The sequence below is a fragment of the Physeter macrocephalus genome, chromosome 5, assembly GCF_002837175.3.
Source record: "Physeter macrocephalus isolate SW-GA chromosome 5, ASM283717v5, whole genome shotgun sequence".
Taxonomy (NCBI): Eukaryota; Metazoa; Chordata; class Mammalia; order Artiodactyla; family Physeteridae; genus Physeter; species Physeter macrocephalus.
Window position 1 is genome coordinate 22713738 of NC_041218.1, and position 9550 is coordinate 22723287.

General features: G+C 44.4%; 1 protein-coding gene across 2 annotated transcripts in view; it reads right to left on the reverse strand.

Moving 5' to 3' along the window:
- CPA4 (carboxypeptidase A4) overlaps nt 1-9550 on the reverse strand; it is a 31462-nt gene that overhangs the window by 13312 nt on the left and 8600 nt on the right. The window contains exons 2-4 of one of the 2 annotated variants that reach the window (XM_024131292.3): nt 4708-4789; nt 4144-4278; nt 2796-2894 (exon numbers count right to left, since the gene is read on the reverse strand). In XM_024131292.3, coding sequence (XP_023987060.1) covers nt 2796-2894; nt 4144-4278; nt 4708-4789 — 316 coding nt within the window. The remainder of the gene's footprint in view (nt 1-2795; nt 2895-4143; nt 4279-4707; nt 4790-9550) is intronic. The other variant, XM_028489748.2, reaches the window with a different exon arrangement.

Genomic DNA, 9550 nt, shown 5'->3' on the forward strand with positions numbered 1-9550 from the left:
TATATGTATAGCTGATTCACTTTGTTATAAAGCAGAAACTAATACACAACTGTAAAGCAATTATACTCCAATAAAGATGTTAAAAAAAATTGTTGCATTAACAATAAATACAGGACTTCCATGGTGACGCAGTGGTTAAGAATCCACCTGCCAATTCAGGGGACACAGGTTCGAGCCCTGGTCCGGGAGATCCCACATGCCATGGAGCAACTAAGCCCGTGTGCCACAACTACTAAGCCTGCGCTCTAGAGCCCACAAGCCACAACTGCTGAGCCCATGTGCTGCAACTACTGAAGCCCACACGCCTAGAGCCCATGCTCCACAGCAAAAGAAGCCACCGCAATGAGAAGCCCATGCACCGCAACGAAGAGTAGCCCCCTCTCGCCGCAACTAGAGAAAGCCCACGCGCAGCAAGGACCCAATGCAGCCAAAAATAAATAAATAAATTTCTTTAAAAAATAATAATAAATACAAATATATGTAGAAATATAAATAGAAGTTGCAATAGTTTATTTCTCCATCCCAGTGGACCATCTTGCTTACACCCTGCCATACAAGCACCCCACTTTGGAAATGATTCTTCAAATGCTTTGAGGGAGCACGTGAAGAGCTGTATAAATCATGGCTACAAATGCTTCCATTTGCTTTCGGTAAAAAAAAAAAGTTTGATTTAAATGGAGTTCATCCCTCTTAGTTGTTCAAACCTTTTGAGGGTTGAAATAAGGAAATAAACAAATTTATGTTTAGACCTTAAAATTGAAAGAAGGAGCTTTACCAAGAACGAAAATGTGCAATCAATATAGAATAAAATCAAGCTTAAAGGATTTATCAGACTTGCAGCCATTATGGCAGATTGAGCAGAAGCAAGAAACTACCTCCCAAATACATAGGCAAGCCAGATAAAATACAATGAAAATGAGTCCCAGCCAAATTTAAAAGCCAAAAAAAAGGAAAAATTGTGGGTGCCAGAAATGAAGAGGGAACAAGCTAACACAGTAAAGGGCAGAAGATGAAGCCGCAGGACCAGATATCTACTTTAGGCACCGAGAGTTTACAGCAACCAGGAATAGGAGTAGAGGGCAATGGACCCTGCGTGGGGCAAGGAGCTGGAACTTGAGAGCTGGGAATTGGTAATTCTGGCCATGCAAAGGGCCTGGAAACTCTACCCACTGACCCTAGAACGTCAGATGCCTGCCCTGAGTCGTGAGAGGAAAGAGAGTCACCCAGGAAAAGTTAAAACACCAAGCTGTGTCCAGATGAGGGGTGCAAATTCACACTGCCAACATCAGGGGAAAACTCACCCACAAAACTAACAACAATAACAGCAACCACAACAATACACACAAAGGATCTGAAACTAGAAACCCTGGCAGAGACAAACATGAAATTCCCTTTAGAGACCTAAGAAGGTCCAAGTGATTGTGGAATATGAGCTCTTAAAAGCCGTTTTTAAAAAGAACTGAATATGAACAAGTCAGAAGGGAGATGGTACACCAACCCACAGCAAAAGGCCTTGCAGGGAATGATAGATGGCTGTAAGCCAGATGACAATGATACATAAAGCCAGAGAACAAAAGTGAGTAGATGGGAAAGTGAGGCTCCTGCAGCAGGCAGGTGAGGGGATGGAGTTTCCAGAATCTGGGGTGACATTTGCCACTGGTTAGCTCAGCTAGGGAGTGCCCCATGTTAATGAGGCTAATGTCATGGGTTTGATCCCTGTGTGGGCCCTTAGCTCTGCTTTTGTCCATGGCCCTGGACTGAACTCCTAACTTTATCCAGGTGTTTTGCAGCTGTATGTCATTGGTCACAAGAGGGATCAAGGGGCAGTGCGGCTGGAAGTGTACACATTAAACAAAGCTACTGACAATCCTGGGAAAGAAGGGGAAATATTTGGTCAAGCTTTGAAAAAAACCTCATCTAGAAGAAAAATAATTCAAAGTATATGCCTCATGAAAAGCATGCCAAGAACTCTATCTTTGGATATAAAGAACAACATATATTCAGCTATAGGAAGGAGAATACCAATTTAGATTTGGGGTGTGTTCCTGAGTTAGTAGAGAGTTTCCAGACTAAGGAAGAAGACATTGAGGGACCTAAGAAAACCGTATACTATGTGATTCAGTTCCATTCCAGTCCTTCTTTGTTCCTCAAATTCCAATATCATATTAAATTATTTTGCTCTAAATTTCTCATTTGAAGGGTTGGCTTACCTTGAAAGTCAGTCATCTATATAAGTGATTTCTAACTAAACACAGCACCAAAACGCATTATGGAATAAATATACATTATAAGTAGTCATGATAAATGAGTGGAAATATTTGGTTAACCTTGGAAATAATCACTTGTCTATTTGCCTGGGATAAGAAACACTTTAATCTGAGTGAATAAAATATAGGGATTCTGGTGGGGTATAAGAAGGTTGAATTACAAGGACTGGAAATGATTGCAATTATTTCATGGTTTTCTTTGAGGGGTTGCTTAAGAAAAGAACGATGCACATGGGAGAAAATGTTCAGTTTGTGTTTCACTATGCTCTTAGGTGTTGGTGGGAGATAAACAAACAAAGAATTAGAAAAGAATTGAAAAATGGATAACTAATAAGAACCTGCTGTATAAAAAGATAAATAAAATTCTAAAATTAAAAAAAAACAAAGAAAAAAATTGAAGTGTACACATTTTAACCCCTCAGTGTAGGGGTACTGTGTTAGGGACTAATACCTCCTGGAAGTAAGGAAAGGGGTTACAAAACCCAAAAGGCCAATGACCTTGATCTTAATCTGCTCTGAAATACTTACAGCTTCCAGGGAATGATAGGCTCCATAGTTGAAGTTATTACTGCTCCATTCTTGACCTTCATTGTATTGCATTTCCTCATCTTCATTATCTAAAAGGGCCTAGAACAGACACGGCAACATTACAAAGTGATCCTTTGGGGATGGAGCTTCATGCTGTTTCCACCATATCTTGGGACATGTGCTGGCCAAGATGGCAGCACCCTTGGCACACATATCAAGAAGCACAAATGTCAAGGTGTAAAAGGGGGTCTGATTTCTTCCACATATCTATATAATCTTACTTCTTGGAGCCCAATGTACATCACCTCATTCAAAACCTCCTTACTTCCTGGAAGCAAAATATGTGCTATTTGGTTATTCTATACCACAAATTCTCTAGACATCAGTCTGCATCTGGTATCCAGTGCCTCTGAAATACCCAGCTTGGGAAACCATTCAGAAACAAAGAAATTCTTACAACCACTCATACTTTGAAGGTTTCTGGCAGATGTCTGTGACATGTGAGGATGATTAATAAGCTCACAGCTGCTCACACCATCAGGAAACTCCTGGTCCAAAACACCAATTAGTCCACAACCCACCTCAGTGAAGGAGAGAACATGAGCCAGACACTGCCTTGCTGTTCAAATACAGCTCATGAGGCTGGTGTCTGGCTTAGGCAGTGATGTTCTCCCTGCTGGGGGCTGTTGGTGACATTCTCCCTCTCTCAAAGGATGCTTTTTTTTGGCCGCACCACACAGCACACAGGATCTTAGTTCCCCGACCAGGGATCGAACCCATGTCCCCTGCAGTGGAAGTGTGGGGTCCTAACCACTGGACCAAAGGGGAATTCCCAAAGGATGCTTTTTATGACTGGTCTTCAGCACCTCTCCACCGGCACCCCACCTTCTACCCACCATACACTCTGTTCTTCCATCCTGACTTCAAATAAGAAAAGGGAGAGGGACTTAATACTTGTGGGGCATCTATGACATACCTGGCACTGTTAGACATTTTATGTACATTTAGCCACTTAATCTTCTCAATAAATCGTATGAAGTAAGTATAACTATTACCGTTTTACTGATGAAGAAACAGAGTCTCAAGAGGTTAACAGCTTGTCCAAAGTCACACAGCTAGCAGTTAGCAAAATCAGGATTTGGATCCAGATCTGGCTGGTTTCCTAACCCATGTATGCCCTTTCTAGTACAACATGTTCCTCTAACAAGTCACTGCACTTTACTTCCATATACTTCAATGTCTTCATCTTTTAAATGGAGAAGAATAAGACCAGAACTTGAAAATGTCTCAAGTCCACTCTGGCTGCTTGGTCTTATGCAAGACCAGTGAGGGACCTTGGCCTATCCACCTGCAGGTCTTCAACAGTCACCAAGTACTCTAAGCTCTGGGACTTCAGGAAGGATTTGACTGGCTGCAGACTGATAGAAGGGAACAGGACATCCACAGGACGACCAAAGCTAGAGGGAGATTTCCAGAAGTTGAGCTAAGAGAACAGAAGTAAAACCAGGTTAAAGGATAGTTCAGGTAAAAGGCACAATGAGTTCATTCCTCTAGAACAACCGCCAAAAGCCTTGGTGATCCCTGAAGGGTTGGATTCTGCACAAGGGCAACTTTGCCATTTCATAATTTTATCTGGTCAGGCCTGCCCAGCAGGCAATACCTGGCAAAGCCCAAGAAGTAATAAGTCAATGCAGATAGAAAGATGGAGCCCACTGCTGAGGCCTCTCATCTCCCTGGACAGCACTGCTGAGATCTACAGCACTTCTCCCCCACCAACCCTCTCAATTGTATAAAAGCATGTTGACTAATACAGGATTATACACAGAAATTTTTCAGGAATAACAATGCCAGTGCTGCAAGAGTCTTCTCCCACTAAAGTTAAATGATACCCAAGAGAAAGAGAACTAGGTACCTTAAAGTTGTCTGAATTCACTAGCTGACTTAGTTTGCTGATCTCATCTCCATTTCTGACATTAATCCTGAAAACTTGGTCCCTGGAGAAAGGAAAAAAAAAGCAAAAGATAATGGTGAGCTTTCAGCTGGCAAATAAACCCCAGGCCTACTATCCCAGACATAACTGCGCCGAATGAGAGGAAATGGTCTAGTCTTTGGTTATAATGTATAGCCATTAAAAATAAGACTACGTGGCAAATATGAAAAAGTGCTTATGGTATAACTTTAAGGGAAATATTAAGTGAAAGAGCAGGACACAAAATTGTATGTATGCCATGATTGCAAGTATGGAAAAAGCAGATGCATTGGAAGAAAAACAGACAACGGAAATATAGCAAATGCTGACAGTGCTTATGTTCGGGTCATGGGATTATGGATGACTTACTTTTTTCCCCTCGTATCTGTTTTCTGTAATGTGGTCATATTACTTTATAATGAAAAACATATATATTTTGCAGAAAGGAATGTTCCTGAGTTACACGCAAAGCTAACTCAAGACATAAAGAAGCACTTCTTCACTGTCAGGGTCTAGGACTGAAACTCTGGCTGAATGTCCATGCTGGAAAGAGCTAGAAAAGAGAACAGACCTTCCATCCTTGGAGGGTTAGTTATTTTTCCTCTTAGCAAAGAGGGGAGAGGCTGGGTGCTCTCCCAGGCCCTTCCAGCTCCAGAACCCTATACAAATGCATGGTGCTGTGGCTGAACTCGGGATTCATCCTCCCTATGGGGCCCTGATAGGGACCAGAAGGGAGCCCACCAGTCCCGAGTCCCCCTTTGTTGTTTGTCCCGCACTTGTTTCCTATACACCATTTAGCTCCCGCAGCAGCAGCAGGGGTAGAGGCCCCTGAAGTCCTGTGTGTGGGTGGGAGAAGGCCGAGCCTGAAAAGCTGCCTTTGTGCTCTGGGCCGGCTCAGAAAGCCAGGGGAGCCATTAGGCCGTTGCTAGGTGACGGCCCAAATGAATCCACACTCAACGCTGTCACATGCGTCATCCCTTTGACACAAATGAATGCGGGAAAAGCTGCTGGAGAGGGCTGTGGGCTGAAGGACCTGTTGACAGAGAAAATGGTTCTGTCACAGGGAGCTAAACGTGCAGCCACATGTGGCAGATCAGCATCTCCTCATCAGAAAACTGGCTCAATCCGGATGGACTCTCAGAGTTTAACTTTGTTCTGGGAGCTTCTGGGGGAATCTCCGTGGGGTCTAGGCTAGCATCAAGGAGGCAAGGTCCACTGCAGAGTTGCTTCTGTTGCAGGTGGCAGGTCTGGAGGAAACACCATTGATGAAGCCTCACTTTCTCCCAGCTCATCCGGTCTCCACAGGGTTCTCGGAGCTGCTGAGGCCATGGTGGAGAAGCCACTGGCTGGCAGGTCTCAGCCTGAACCCAACAGGCTTGCTACGTGTTGGACTGCAGCCCTGCAAAGATGGGGAATCAAACCACCATTTCCCTGACACAGGCAAGCAGCCTTGCAAAAGAAACAGGTTGAAAACAGAAGAGAAATCCTTCCTCCTGGCTGAGTACCAGGACCCATCTGCAGAACTCATGCTCTGTCACAACTCACCCTCAATACCCCAGAAAAAGGGGCGTCTTAAAAATGGGTGTTCTGGAAAGTGCCTGTGCATTGGCATCTCTGTTAGCAAAATGAGGCATCAGTAAAATACAGCACTGACTTGAGTAATCACAAAGAGAAAGAGGACACAGAAGGAACAGGAAGAGGAAAAAAAAGAGAAACATAAGAATAAGGAGCTCTTAAGAGTATGAAAATCATGTTACACATTCATCCACAGCATGTGTTTTAATTCTCCCAAAGTGATAACTTCACAACAGAACTTTCATACTCCTGGGCGCTGTTCATGATAAGGGAACACAGTGAATCTAACTGGCCCAGATGATGATTAAAACCACAGTGCATTTCATCATGTCCTAATTAGCCCAGCTCCAAAGGATAAAGACACATCTGCAGCATGCAGAGAGACAGGGCGGAAAGGCTGGTGCAGAATGGAGTCTTTCCCCATCTGTCTCTCCTCCACCTCTCCCTCCTACACATTCTTGGCTCCAGCCTCACTGAAATTCCGAATTCACCATATACTTTGCCCTTCTATGCCTTTGCACATGCTGTTCTCTCTGCCTGGATGTCCAGCCCTTTTCTTTACCTGCCTAGCCAATCTGCCACCCAGGCTTTAGGACCAGTTCCCATCACCCACGAGGTTTTCCCCAACCAGAGCAGACAACCTTAGCGACAGTCTTCAAATGGTGCTAAAAGCTGGCAGGGTGTGGGGAGAATCTTACGTTATTCTCATGAACATAAGCCCATCAATATCTAGAAACAGAGAGAACATAAGTGGGTGCCAGGTGAAGGGCAGCCTTTCTCTTGCCCTCACTGTCCTTGTCTCTATTTGGAAAATGCCTTCCTGAAAGTGTGGGTGGCGGAACACAACCTATAGCCACCATCTGTAAATCTTTTCATAGACCTTAAGCTCTTCCTGAAGATGGAAGATTGGCCTGGGAAGGGGGACATGTTGAGGTTTGCAGGTTGCCATGTTCACCCCCCCTCCTACTCCACACAGGTAGGTGCTCCTAGAGTTCTTCTTAACTCTGGTACTCTCCAATACCCAGGGCTGGCCAGCTGCTACTGCGCAATGGCTAGTGATCCACTCTCAGTCACCCGCACATGTGTCCCATGTTCTGGACAATCAATAGTCACCTTGGTGCTGAGCTTCTATCTCTCCCCCTTCTACCATGTGGGCAGCCAAGTGGCCTGTTCTTTGTGCCTTTCTCACCTGCGTCCCCAGGCAGGCTTAGAAGCCACCACAAGAGATGATTTCACAGAACTCTTAAATGCCAACCAGTTACTGCTGATGTTACAAGTTCTGCAACTACTTCCTGCTCTACGCTTGCTGTGCACCTTTAGGCATCCTGGTCACCATCCTATCCTTAGGATGAGTGAAGCCCAGGATAGAAGACACCAGCAGAGTGAGAGAGACTGGGGAGGTAGGTGAGTTAGATGGAATGAACAGAGACCGGGGGGTGTGGTGGGGGGAGAAACCATCATCTTCATCTCCATCAGCACTGTTCCCACTCCAAGCCAACCTGCATCCCGGCTTCCCAACCACTTGAATGCTCAGAGGCCAGCTTCCCCTTGCTCTAAATGTTCACCAAGCTGGCAGCCTAGGCCGTGTCTGTGGACCTCAGGAAGAATTCCTCCACCTTTGCTGGGTTCCCTACTATGAGGCAAGAACAGATTTGGGGGTAAGGATGACACTATTGGTTAAAACCATCTGCAATTTGCTCAGGCACACAGCCCTTTCTGTGCAAGCGCCTATGGTGAGCACTCCAGAGCTCAGCCAAGAAGCTTCAACCCAGGTGTCCGCTGCATTATAAGAGAAGTCTGTATCCTGAGAAAGAAAGATTTTTCAGCCACATGAATAGGAGCAGCGAGAGCCTGAGAGCTCTATGCATCAGCCCACATGGCAGCAAGCATAGTTATTACACACTTACTGCTGAGCTGCCTGTGGAAAAATCTCCTTCCCTGACCACCTGCTATGCCTAAACCCTCTGAGCTATTTGGCAGTAGAGACCAGGTGTGAACGGAAGTCATCGCCATAAAAATTACCCAGTCATACATAAGTGATTACCTCAACAAACAATCCCAAAGTCCCTTTAGCCAGATAGTATAATGGAGAGTAAACTAACAGATATAGACAGATCAGTGAGATACAGGATTCTATCTTGTATTATAACAAAAGCATATGGGTTTTGCTCCAACTCCCCTGCTTACCAGCTAAGTGGCCTTGGCCAGGATTCTTAACCTTTTTTTTTTTAATAGATCTTTATTGGAGTATAATTGCTCCACAATACTGTGTTAGTTTCTGTTGCACAACAAAGCGAATCAGCCATATCCATACACATGTCCCCATATCCCCTCCCCCTTGAGCCTCTCTCCCATCCTCCCTATCCCACCCCTGTAGGTCATTGCAAAGCACCAAGCCAGTCTCTCTGTGCTATGCTGCTGCTTCCCACCAGCCAACTATTTTACATTCAGTAGTGTATATATGTCGATGCTACTCTCACTTTGCCCCAGCTTTGCCCTCCCACCCCTGTGAACGGAAGTCATCGCCATAAAAATTACCCAGTCATACATAAGTGATTACCTCAACAAACAATCCCAAAGTCCCTTTAGCCAGATAGTATAATGGAGAGTAAACTAACAGATATAGACAGATCAGTGAGATACAGGATTCTATCTTGTATTATAACAAAAGCATATGGGTTTTGCTCCAACTCCCCTGCTTACCAGCTAAGTGGCCTTGGCCAGGATTCTTAACCTTTTTTTTTTTAATAGATCTTTATTGGAGTATAATTGCTCCACAATACTGTGTTAGTTTCTGTTGTACAAGAGTGAATCAGCCATATGCACACATATATCCCCATATCCCCTCCCTCTTGCACCTCCCTCCCACCCTCCCTATCTTGCCATGGTTTATGTCAAAGAATGTTTTTCCTATGTTTTGCTGTGAGAGTTTTACAGTGTCTGGTCTTACATTTAGGTCTTTAATCCATTTGGAGTTTATTGCCATGCAGCAGCTTCCCAGTAGCTAGCTATTTTACATTTGGTAGTATATATATGTTGCTGCTACTCTCACTTCGTCCCAGCTTCGCCCTCCCCTTCCGCGTCCTCAAGTCAATTCTCTATGTCTACATCTTTACTCCTGCCCTGCCCATAGGTTCATCAGTACCATTTTTTTTTTTTTTAGATTCCATATATATACGTGTTAGCATACGGTATTTGTTTTTCTCTTTCT